The sequence below is a fragment of the Astyanax mexicanus genome, chromosome 11, assembly GCF_023375975.1.
Source record: "Astyanax mexicanus isolate ESR-SI-001 chromosome 11, AstMex3_surface, whole genome shotgun sequence".
Taxonomy (NCBI): domain Eukaryota; kingdom Metazoa; phylum Chordata; class Actinopteri; order Characiformes; family Acestrorhamphidae; genus Astyanax; species Astyanax mexicanus.
Genome location: NC_064418.1, coordinates 49,846,169 through 49,858,457, shown reverse-complemented (window position 1 = coordinate 49,858,457; position 12,289 = coordinate 49,846,169). Strand labels below are relative to the sequence as shown.

General features: G+C 38.4%; 1 protein-coding gene across 4 annotated transcripts in view; it reads left to right on the top strand.

The window, feature by feature from the left end:
- nckap1 (NCK-associated protein 1) overlaps positions 1 to 9,213 on the top strand; it is a 72,058-nt gene extending 62,845 nt beyond the window's left edge. For all 4 annotated transcript variants that reach the window (XM_049484840.1, XM_049484839.1, XM_049484842.1 and 1 more), the window contains 7 exons: positions 876 to 958; positions 1,161 to 1,241; positions 2,104 to 2,197; positions 3,080 to 3,196; positions 4,582 to 4,691; positions 5,546 to 5,635; positions 8,081 to 9,213. In XM_049484840.1, coding sequence (XP_049340797.1) covers positions 876 to 958; positions 1,161 to 1,241; positions 2,104 to 2,197; positions 3,080 to 3,196; positions 4,582 to 4,691; positions 5,546 to 5,635; positions 8,081 to 8,197 — 692 coding nt within the window. In that variant the 3' untranslated portion in view covers positions 8,198 to 9,213. The remainder of the gene's footprint in view (positions 1 to 875; positions 959 to 1,160; positions 1,242 to 2,103; positions 2,198 to 3,079; positions 3,197 to 4,581; positions 4,692 to 5,545; positions 5,636 to 8,080) is intronic.
- The last annotated feature ends 3,076 nt before the right edge of the window (positions 9,214 to 12,289 follow it).

The window sequence follows — 12,289 nt, the reverse complement described above, 5'->3', positions numbered from 1 at the left end:
ATCGGAGTGTGCTATATCGTATTGTTTGCATTAATATCACCAAGACTTTAGCTTAGTTGGTTGCTAGGGTGGTGTTATGGTGGTGGTTAAGGCCTTGTTAGATGTTGGGGAACAGCAAAGCAACAACCGAGAAACACACAAAATGTGATCTGATAAGAATTGAAAATTTTGGTATAAAGTTTATAGACACATTCAGATTATTCCAATTTTCAGGTGCTTTATGATTTGACTACTGCAATTACAAAATTCCCAAAAGCCTGGAAAATATTTCTATAAATAATGTGTTTTATTTAATCACTTTTAGCGTTTTCTTAATCAAGCTAAAATATTTAAAACAAACCATTTCCAGTAGTTTATCATTTGTAAACATATAAATGATGGCATATTTTGGTTTATTAGTTTTTAATTCTTATTATTAATAAAAAAAAATCTTTTGCAGGCCTGTCACAAAAATTGCAATATCGATTTATCGTACAGTAAATGAACATGACCTCAGTCATTTTTGATACTCGTGATATCGTCTATTGTGTTTATTAGTATGTTTGTTCACAGATATAACAGTGAACTGTATTTTAGCCAGTCATGCTTCAATAACAGTCCATACACACAGTGTGGACTAAAGTAGGTAAAGAAATAAGTATATAATTCCCAAACTAATTATAATAAATGATTAATGCAAATTTTGTTGTCTTTAAAAAGTGTATGCTATTCTGTTATCATTATGTCAGTGATATTTAATAGTTTTAAAAATACATAAATATTGTGTATCGCAATAATTTCTAGGACAATATATCGTCCACCAAAATATCTTATCGTGACAGGCCTAATCTTTTGATATCTTTTCTAATTATCGTTATTTTTGTGTCTCTCTCTAGCGGTGGACAGTGTGCTGAAGAGGATGACCATCATCGGAGTCATCCTGTCCTTCCGCTCTCTGGCCCAGGAGGCCCTGCGAGATGTAAGTGGTCCCGCCCCCTCACCTCCGCTCCTCATGACTCAGCAGAAGCGAGTGTTTGGACAGCTCTGGGCTGTGCTGAAGGATGCCGTTGGTCTCTGCGGTGCTGTTTGCTTTGCGTTTGATGCTTGACTGGGTGCTTTGGGCCGCTCCGGCCGCCCGCCCGCAGGTGTTCTGACCGCCGGCTTGTTCTTGTCCTCTGCAGGTGCTGTCCTGCCACATCCCGTTCCTGGTCAGTTCGGTGGAAGACTTCAAGGACCACATTCCTCGCGAAACAGACATGAAGGTAAACATCCTGCTGCTGGGCTGCACAGAAACACATCACAGCGGAAATATGATCAAATAAAACATACTGGTGAACTGTTGTTTTTATGTGGTTGAAGAACAGTCTGACTAATCTGATATACTGCATAGTAATTGGCTTCAATTATGAGTAGTAATACACTTTTTTTTTTTTAACCCTGTTTTTAACAAAAGTAAATTAGTGACTATTCAGTATGTTATTTTTTTCTTCAATTATTATGCTATAATTTTCACAATAATTCTGATGGACATAAAATCAGTGCATCCCTTATTCATGAAATAAAGTCTCTTATGAAATAAAGTTTGTGCCAACAAGATTTGGATTTAAATTTTACAAATCTGAGTTATTTTTCCATAATATGTATATACAACTATTGCAAATGAAAGTTTAAAATTTAATTAGATCTATCTGAACCTGTGTATCTAAGACTCTAGTATTTTCTGATAGCTGATAGGCTGAAACGTGAACAGTTAATTTGGTGATTATTTGCTTTATTTGGATGGTGTTTCTGAGAAGATGTCATTTCACTAGAAAGCAATTAGTACTTGTCCTGTTTGAAATAGAATAGTTAAATCCAAGCTGCATATATATATGCATGCTGCACATAAAACTGTACTTCTACCCCCATTGCCTGGATTAACCAATAAAAGAAAAAAGTGACTCAGGAAAAGCCTCCATACTGACCTCAACCTGTAATTTAAGATTCATGGCCACACCCATCTTGGTTGGTGACCGCACACTGCAGAGCTGTAGAGGGAGCGTCACAGTGCTGTTAGCCAATCACAGGCGATAGAGGATGTTGCTAGAAAAAACTCATGCTTTTCTTTCCCCCTTTGTCTCTCAGGTGGCAATGAACGTGTATGAGCTGTCCTCGGCTGCAGGGTTGCCCTGTGAGATTGATCCAGCTCTTGTGGTGGCCCTGTCCTCCCAGAAGTCCGGTAAGCATTGATACGCAACTAAATATACCGCAGTCCAGTTCTACAGAGTAGAATTTAAACATATATATATGCAGTATACTAGTGCATCTCAAAAAATTAGAGCATCATTAAAACGTTACTTTATTTCAGTAATTCAGTTGTAAGACTATTTATATAATAATAATAATAATAATAATAATAATAATAATACATTTTATTTCAGGTGCCTTTCTATCACTCAAGGACACCTTACAAAGTGCAAAATAAGCATTAAATAAAACATGAAAAAAATACACAACATTAAAAACAGGTATATAGATGTATCACACACACAGTGATCTATTTTAACAACTATTTTCACAACAAACCTTAAGAGTAATTACAGATGATGCTTCTACGGTGCCTGTACTAACTCACTAAAGAAAGATGGCTTTCTCACACAAGCCAGAGGGCAACAACCATGGCCACTATACCAATACTATCCATTTTAAAGGAACCACTGCACTAAAGCTAGTAGTAGAAACTGTACAGCAGTGTATAAAACTATAAAAAGTGAAAGTAGTCCTGAGCAGATTGGCCACAGGCTGCTCGTTTGGCCGATCTCTGAGTTTGTGTTGATTCTGCCTGTGTTTTAACACAGACCTCTGCTATTTACTGTCAAAACAGTGCGTCACCTCACCCCAAATCGCTCCCAGAGCGCTAATACAAATACCAGTTAATTGTTGGGCATTAGCAGCATTTATCTTGGCCCTCGGGCCGAGCGCTCGGACGGTGCCTGGGGAGAGGGCCCGTTCCTCTCCGAGGTTTAGCGCCGTTACTCACAGAGCCAAAATAAAGGTGTGTGTGTGAGAGGAGCAGTGGAGTAACTCTAACTCCCTATCTATCGCCCGTGTCTGATAACAGAGAACATCAGCCCAGAGGAGGAGTACAAGATCGCCTGCCTGCTGATGGTGTTTGTGGCCGTCTCCCTGCCAACCCTGGCCAGCAATGTGATGTCCCAGTACAGCCCTGCTATCGAAGGTAACCGGCTGATATCACACACCCACAGTCGACCTCTTCTAAGGCCTGGCCAGTAGCGAGTAGAGCTGCACAATGTATTATTGTTTTAGCCTCAATATATCAATGTACAATGCTGTGGGAAAAAGTACTGTATTTTTTACACTATAAGAAGCACTTATAATCCTTTCATTTACCCCAAAAAACCGACAGTGCGCTTTATAATCTGGTGCTTCTTATGTATGAATTCTACCAGTCAGGTATTAAGGAGCAGTAAAGCCACTATATAAATGCTGAAGTACAGAGTTATACAAGAGTTTCAGTTTAGTTCTCCAGCAGTATTAGCATTAGCTGCTAACCACGCTTAGCACTAGCTCTTCTGCCGTTCAGAAGTGAGTATTATCAGCCTGTAGCCTGCTGCTAACCCTGGCTAATATAACCCTGGCTTACTGGAGCTCTCAGGGTTTCTCAGTTTAGTGCTGTCGGGCAGCATTAGCCGCTTACCGTGGTTAGCTAGTATGATAATGTTGCTGCACACAGCCTTAGTGTAAATCTGGAAATCTAAGCTTACTGTAAATAAACTGAAGCGCATTATACATCCAAAGGAACAGTTTTCAGGAGAAAAATCTGTGCAGATTAACATCTAGCACTTGTTTGACCTAAATTACCTTAGATTAGATTATACATTACTGCTGAATTAGAAGGGAAACATGGTGACACCCCTGTGCCTTACTGGTGTTGCATAATGTGCCTTATGATCCGGTGCGCCTTACAGTGTGAAAAAAAACAGTATTTGTCCATAACGGATTTCTCTTGTTTTGGCTTTTTTATCATATTTACATTTTTTCAGATTGACAAACAGACAAAGATAACCTGAGGTAGATAAATCTATTCCAAAGTCTGTGTGAAAATGTATTTGACCCCTAAACCTAATATTTTGGTTGTTCTACCCTTGGATGCAACAACCTTAATCAAGCTTTACCAATAACTGGCAACGAGTCTTTCACATCTCTGTGGAGGAATTTTGTTCCACTCTTCTTTACAGAATTCTTTTTATTCAGACACATTGGAGGATTTTCCAGCATAATATATTAAAAATATCAGGTTTAATGTGTTTTTGCTGTTTACACTTCCAAAAAAACGAGGCAGCTGTGTCATATTTGATGTAAAATATCGGATTTGGGCCACATTTACCTCCTGTCTTAACACAGCCAAAGACTGCAGTAGCTGCAGCCATACTGAGGTTAATCTAATGGGCTATAAAGCTTTCATTTATTGTTAGCTGCATTAGCCTTGTGCTTAAAGGAGAATTTTTTCATGCTGTGCTATTTCTGGTTGTGTAAGCTCACTCTTGACTGTATAACTGTGTTGACTGTATAACTGTTGACTCTCTGCAAACTTTATTTTAGGCCACTGCAACAACATCCACTGTCTGGCTAAGGCCATTAACCAGATTGCTGCTGCACTTTTCACCATCCACAAGGGCAGCATTGAGGATCGTCTGAAGGAGTTCCTCGCTGTGAGTTCCACACTTCTGCAGACACCGTGCTGCTGATTAACCTCTCCAAATTCAACAGCTTTAGCCCTGCTGGCTTCAGCCTGAGGCACAGTCCAGGGTTTCACTGCAGTAACACTCCCAATTCAGCTTGTGTTTATTACACAGCTCTACTTCAGCTGGAGTGTTAGAGCAGAGAAATACTAACTGGACTAACTCTGTTAGCTACGAAGCTGCTTTAGGCCCACTGTTACAATAATAAAAGACTTGGGGTGGGACATATAGTGATTTATCATATTTTCTTTTTATTGCATCAATATAAAGCGTCAAATATGGATATTTTTTTATTAAAACATGGGCTAAACTCCTATTACACATGCTAAAGTTACTGCTTTATTACTTCAAGTGGTGCCGCTAATCCATTCTTTAAATATTATGACTTATGACTTTTTTTTCTCAAATTACTACGCATATTCTCTAAATATTACAACTTTTCAAATATTATGACTTTTCTCATAATATTGCGACTTTATTCTCAAACTGTTACAACTTTGTTCTCAGTAGTACAATTATTATTAAAATATTACAACTATTCTCAAAGTATTACAACTTTCTTCTCAAGGTAAATTATGACATTCCTCAAAATATTACGAATTTATTCTGACTTCTCTGAATTCTGTTTAAACAAACAGTGGCCCTTAAACACCATATTACTTTAAGCACACCTTTAAATACGTGGCCCCATTCTCTACAAGGAAAACACTTTTATATGACATATTTCTGCACATATTATAATCATTATCTGTATATTTAACGTATGGAATGATATTAAAAATACACTTTTTCCACTCACCCTTTTCACTGTCTCCTTGCTGCAGCTTGCCTCCTCCAGCTTGCTGAAGATTGGCCAGGAGACGGACAAGACGACCACCAGGAACCGCGAGTCTGTTTACCTTCTGCTGGACATGGTGAGTCTCCCTCCGCCGTCACCTCACTCAGTAAACTGCTGATCTTTAGGCTCTTTATTCAGACCTCAGCTTAAATTCAGAGTGTTTAGAAATGTTGCCCACATCGCCACCAGGAGTCACAACTGACCTGACAGCAGATAAACTGCAAATTAATCATTATAACATACTCTGAATTATTTAGCATGTAAAATCTATTAAAGTGAGACGCATTGTCTCAAACTGCACACACTGTGATATTTATCTTATTGCACAGTTGTGCATCGGGGCCTCCCACTCCTCTTTATGTCCTTGTTAGAGCCAATTTGTGTTATTTTCTGAAGGGAATAATAGTTAACAGCATGGTAAGACAATTTCAGATTCTTTTCTTTTTATCTTTGACCATTTTGGTCAAAGCCAACAACTTCTGCTGATTCAGATACTAAACTAATCTACAGTGCCGAGCTCCCTTTTATGCTCCCTTATTATTCGTATAATGCTTTACAACTGTGTAACAAAATTGAAAAAGGGTTTCCTAACAATCAATTAGTCTTAATTGAAATTCTTATTTGGATTGGCAGCCTTACCAGGGGATTAATTCAAACTTTCTATTCTTTAAAATCATCTTGTACATTTAAGTGAATTGTGTAATGGAACAAATTGTTTGTGAATTGCATGAAAATTAGTTTTGTGTTTTTCTTTGGTAAAAAGGAAAATTTGATGCCAAGTGATCCCAAACTGTTGAGTGGTAGTTTAGGTGCTGTAGTGTGCATGTAACCCCTTAGTTTAAAGAGTCGATGGAATCTTGAGCTGAACATCTTTATCTGATCAGTGAGTGGAAGAATATAAAGACATGAGTCGTAGCTGTTGTTTGAAGGAGAAAGCGCTGGTCTGGCACTGCGGTGCGGTGCTGTGATACTCCAGGCTGTTTAAAGGATTTGTATTTGACGGTGCGTCTGCAGTCATGCATATGTATCCGCTGTCGTTTGATCAGAAGAGCTGGAGTGGGATTTGACTGGTGGATTAGCCTCTCTTTGAAGTGTAATCTGCAGGCAGACTGCTGCTATTGTGTAATGGAAAGTGACAAATGTCTTTATCAGGCTGACAACATGTGTGTGTCCTCCACCCAGTGCCAGACCCACACTCTGCCCCGCAGCAGACTGGCAAAGCCACCAGTAAAGCCCCAAAATCTGTTCTCACAGCTTTTGCATGAGATGGGTGGGCCTGTGGGACTGCGAATGAATGCCTGTACAAGTGTGTGTGTGCGCCGTCTCTTCTTTTCAACAGCTTTCTGTTCTTAGGTTATGCAAGATAATGATGTTATTCAGGTTTGCACGTATTGCGTGCCTCTATAGTGAAGGCTTAGCATCTGGTGAGGACAATCAGGCAATCAGTCACTTTAATAAAGAATTTGCATCCAATTTGGGCTGCACAATACTGGAAAACAACTGACATTGCAGTGTTTTGTTGTTCTGTTGAATAGAGCTGGCAATTCTCTGGAGAATTCACATTGTGTGCTACTCTTTCTGTACTTCTTGCAGTTTATACAGGGGTTACGACTCAACTTATTGCAATATAGAGTGATACTGTAATTCAACTTTTGTCGAACAGTACACATCTGTTCACCCCCAGCATTCCCAAATACAGTGCTTTTAGCCAATGTTTCAAACAGGCTTACAATGCTTGCGATAGAGGCATAGGAGAGGGAAACATTCTTAAAATATTAAGACTTTCTTTTCAAATAATAATAGGACTTTTCTCATAATATTACGACTTTATTCTCTAACTGTTACAACTTTATTCTCAGTAGTACAACTATTCTCAATCTTTTACAGCTATTATTAAAGTATTACAACTATTGTCAGTATTATGACTTTTACAACTTAGGAGAGGGGAACAGATTGCAAAATGAAATCAATGTAAATGCATTAATATTATAGAGATATTTTCAGCAACAATAACAACTAGATAACAACTAGAAATCATGCATTTCCACAGAATTCATTTTGCAGTTTGTTTCCATATCATACCTTTCATATGTTTGTGCTCGTCAGTCAAATTATCGTAACTTAATTTCCGGAAAACTTTTTAAAGGTACTTTGTGTGTATAAACAGTGTTTTTAATAAACTAGCGGAAGGTACTGTGTGTATAAACAGTGTTTTTAATGAACTGTTATTAATCTATGCAATATCTACGTTCTCAGTGCCTCGTTTTAAATTACAGGAACCTCAGAACTTTGAGTGATTTATTTGCATGGGTAATGCTATGTCCCTATTAGCTAGCATGGTAAGCTTGTTGGGAGCATCGGCTAAAAGTACTGCATTTCGAAATGCTGGGGGTGAACGTTAAAATGAACCTAACAAAGAACATCACTGGCTGAATTCTGGGAAGTTCTGGTGAAAACAGCTTGAGAGAATGATCTGATTTCACCTAATGTTGCTTTCTGTTATTTATTTTTTTTGCTGTAGATCGTTCAGGAGTCCCCATTCCTCACCATGGACCTTCTGGAGTCCTGTTTCCCTTACGTGCTGCTCCGAAACGCCTACCACGCCGTGTACAAGCAGTCCGTTTCCGCGTCCGCGTGAGCGGCGTCTCGACCAGGGGCACGTGGGACCAGCTTCATTCCACACACTCCTCCGGGACCCGCCGGTCCTGCAGCCTGACCAGTGCAAGACTTCATTTGGGATCAAACCTTCTTCAAAACTGTAAGACACTAAATAGAAAAGAGAGAGAAAGAGAAGAGAGGTGGAGGAGAAAGTTACAGAGAGAGGAGAGAGAGAGACGGTTGTTTATTGAGCAGTTATAATACACTAAGTTTGGTTGTCAGGGACGAGTAACACTAAGTATAATTTTGACCAGATTTTGTGTTTTCTTTTTTGGTTCGGGATCGTTTTGTTTATTTTCTTTAGGGGGGAGGGAAGGGTGGGTGTGATTTGTGATGATTTTGGGGAAAAAGAAGAAGAACAACAAGAAAAAAAAAAAGAAACACTAAAGTACTTGGCTGTGTGTGTTGGTTTGATGGAATGGGGTCGGGTAGAGGGGAGGGTGGGATGGGGGGAAGTATTACAGAGATAACTACATGACTCTAAAATGCTCGTTAACATAACAGATGCCTCTATGAAACACAGTGGTTCTTCTTTTCGATGTCGTTCTAGCTCTAATCTTTGTGGGTTACCGCGTGCATTCTTTCTCTAGCTCTGTGAATTCTTTTGCTTTTTTTTATGATCACACCTTTTTGTGTTCCTTTGACACATTTGCCAAAATAATGATATGATATAGCATCTCATTTGAAACAGCAGAATTGTGGGGTAACTACATGTTATAAAAGCAACCTATAGTGTTGTTTGTATAAAGCATAGTATAATTTTTTAACTAACTTTCATGATGCCCGTGGGCATTTAGGTTCCATTGTAACTTTCTGTGTGGTATGATGATGATGATGATGATGATGATGATGATGATAAACATTCTTACATATTTATTGAATGTTTATAAGTTGTTCTCCCCCTCTTTGACCCCGTATCAATTTTATATGTTTTGAATTTTTGGAAATGACCATGTATCTTCCATAACATTAAATAAACATCGGGTCATATGCACAGTGTGTGGTCTTGTGTTATAATTATCAACAGAATTATTGGAACACCTGTTCATTCATCGTTTCTGCAGCTCGAAGGAATTAACTTCATCTAGATTTTATTTTAGAAAATTTCTGCAAAGATTTGATTGCATTCAGCGACAAGATCTACTGAACCATGGTCCAGCTTGTCTGCAGTGTGAAACATTTTTCTAGATGTTTCAGACCAATTACAGGAACTTTAGCCAGGCTATAATCACCCATTAAACAATAGTAGTAGAAAAGGAAAGGAAGCGGTGTTGTGCCTAAATCTGACTCCCAATAAGGTGCGTCACAGCATAGATTATGCTGGTGAGTCTGTACCTACTGTAATTGTAGAATATAGAACAAACATTAACCTTGATTCAGCCTCAAGTACAATGTTAGTTGTAAAATCCATAACTCTGTATTACACAATACAATCAAATCCTCACAGCAGTGCTCCTAAATCTAAAAGATAATCTTCTCTGTTCAAATTCTCTGGACAGTAGAGAGTAAGCAGGATAAACTAATTTCTACTTAAGTAAGGTATTAATGTATTTGTACATTAGGAGTGTGAATCACACAAGGCGATCTCACGGTACAATATAATCACGATATGTTGCTCATGATAAAGGTAATATCACAATTCTGTGCTTCTGGGATACTCGATAGATAACAAGACAATACTCTACAATACTTCACAGCATCTGTGATACTGAAGATACTAGTAAAATACTAAATAAGGAAATACCAGCAATTATGGATTTATTGGTGTCAGTTTCACAGAATTTAACAACCAATACTCTTCACCGCAGATAAAATACAACTCATTTGAAACAAAGCACAACCCAGAAAACAGCCTCATGGTGGTGCTTGGCTGAGCTGCAGTTGGAAGATTTACACCAAATCTGCTTCAGTTCAAAGCTCCAGCAGGTTGTATTTGTCAGTGTGGACAGAAATTTACACTCCTGAATAATGGAGGAGAGGACCCGGTGCCCGTTACGTTCATACCTCACATACCAGAGTTAGGCACGGCCTGCCTGAGTGTTCACCGCCATCAGCAACTCGAGCATATACAGATTGATTCATGTCCAGAATAAGCCAATTTTAACATTTAATGGGTTAATAGCAATTGTCTTTTCAAACAACAATTTTTCAAGATTTACTCTAAATATATTTTTTTTACACATATGGCTGGACACATTGGATATCAATATTTATCGCCATACAAAATATTTCAACAACGTCAATCACTCAGAACCTGCCCAAAAGCTGCACTGAGGCTGTAACTACATGCTGGTGTTTGGACATTTATAACTGAAGACCAGAGAGTAATGTACAGATTCACACATCATATCAAACAGCAGAACTTACTTTATCTACTCAGCACAGTATCATCATTATAATATAAAACATCAGCCATTAATTCAGTATCTGTTAGCCATTTTCATTGATACCATCAGTCTGTTAAACCATCTAGTATTAAGCTGCCAGCTGTATTCCAGTGTTCTGAGTTTAATAACTAAAAACTGGAATAAAATATAGCCATAATCCACGTCATTCATATCAAAGCCCAGAACCTACTAATCTGACCATCCTAGCACCGTCCATCTGTTACCAAACCCCAGATCTAGTCAACTTTAAAAGTTTTAATAATGGAAGGTTGAGTGTTTTTTGTATAATTTCAGTGTATTTGAGTTCCTGTTAGTCCTGACTGTGTGATCTCTAGGCCTCCGCTTTGGTTTTCTCACGAGCCAAAACCCCCCTCAGCAAACAGTTAACACCCCATTAAAGCCGACTGCCACTAATTGACGGTAATTAGAGCAGCTGTCATGGTGGTTGCTTTAAATGAACATGTGTATTGGCCTACAGCTTTGTTGACCTGATGTTTCACAGCTAACCTCAGGTTTGTCCTACAGGATTTATTCATCTTTAGGAGTCGAGTCTCGCTGAACCGCAGGCCTCGTTCTCTAGGGAACCACAGCAGATAAACACAGACACATGCAGTACTGTTCACAAACAGAACAAATTAGAAATGTAATTATGAACTAACTAGTTATACTCACTATACTATATAAATCTTTATACCAACATCCATAGATAGAGTTTGGGTGGATTTGTGTTTTTCTGAGCATCTTCAAACAATACTTTTAGTTAATTTGTTGATTAAAAGCACTTGTAGTTTACTGTTAACTTTTGTATCATTTAGGTTTACTGGATTTTACTTCCAGAATATGTTTTATACTTAAAATTCTTGTTAGTGACACATTTATCTTTGAGGACAGATCTGCAAACTCTTGGTATTTTCTAATTTTTCTCAGGAGGTAGAGTCACCTGGAATAAAGTTCCTGGAGGTGCTGAACAATAGTTGCTGCTTTTCCTTCCTGCTCATCCCAAATCAGCCATCCTAGGTGGGTTTTGTTCAGGGGATTGTGGAGGACTAACAAAAAAAAAACTTTTTTTTACTGTTAACTACGCAACTCCATATCGTCGCTGTCCAATGAAAAACACTTCTTTCCAAAACAGCAACTTTACAGGAGAGAGAAAAAAAACTTGTAAACTTTCTCAATAGTAGTCAATGTAAAAAGGATTTATTTTAGGTAATTTTGAAGAGTTTCTATTGGTCCTTTCATCAAGAAATTATGGCACAGTGTGAGGGACAGTTGTTTAAATTATGTAGTAAACTAAAAATCGACAAAAATGGAGATGAGTGTTTTTCATTGGACAGTGACGATATGTGTCCCTTAATCATTTTTCATGTATTCAATATTAATCTACAATGTAGAAGATAATTTAAATATGAGAAGGTTTGTCAAACCTCATGACTGGTACTGTATATTCCAGATTATTACACATGAGCATGAGTCTGTCTTGATTTGTAGGTGTAATTTAGAGTCTATATGCAATAAGTGCAGCAGCTCTGGGTTCTGGGCTGAGTAGTGAGTAGGGTAGTGTGTACCGTTTTTACGCACAAGGTCCCTGTGCTTCTTTCACCCCCCTCCCCCATTCTTTCCCGTTCCCCTCCAGCTCTAACCACCCCACCCTCCAAACCCACCCCCCTCCATCCCTCCCTCAAACC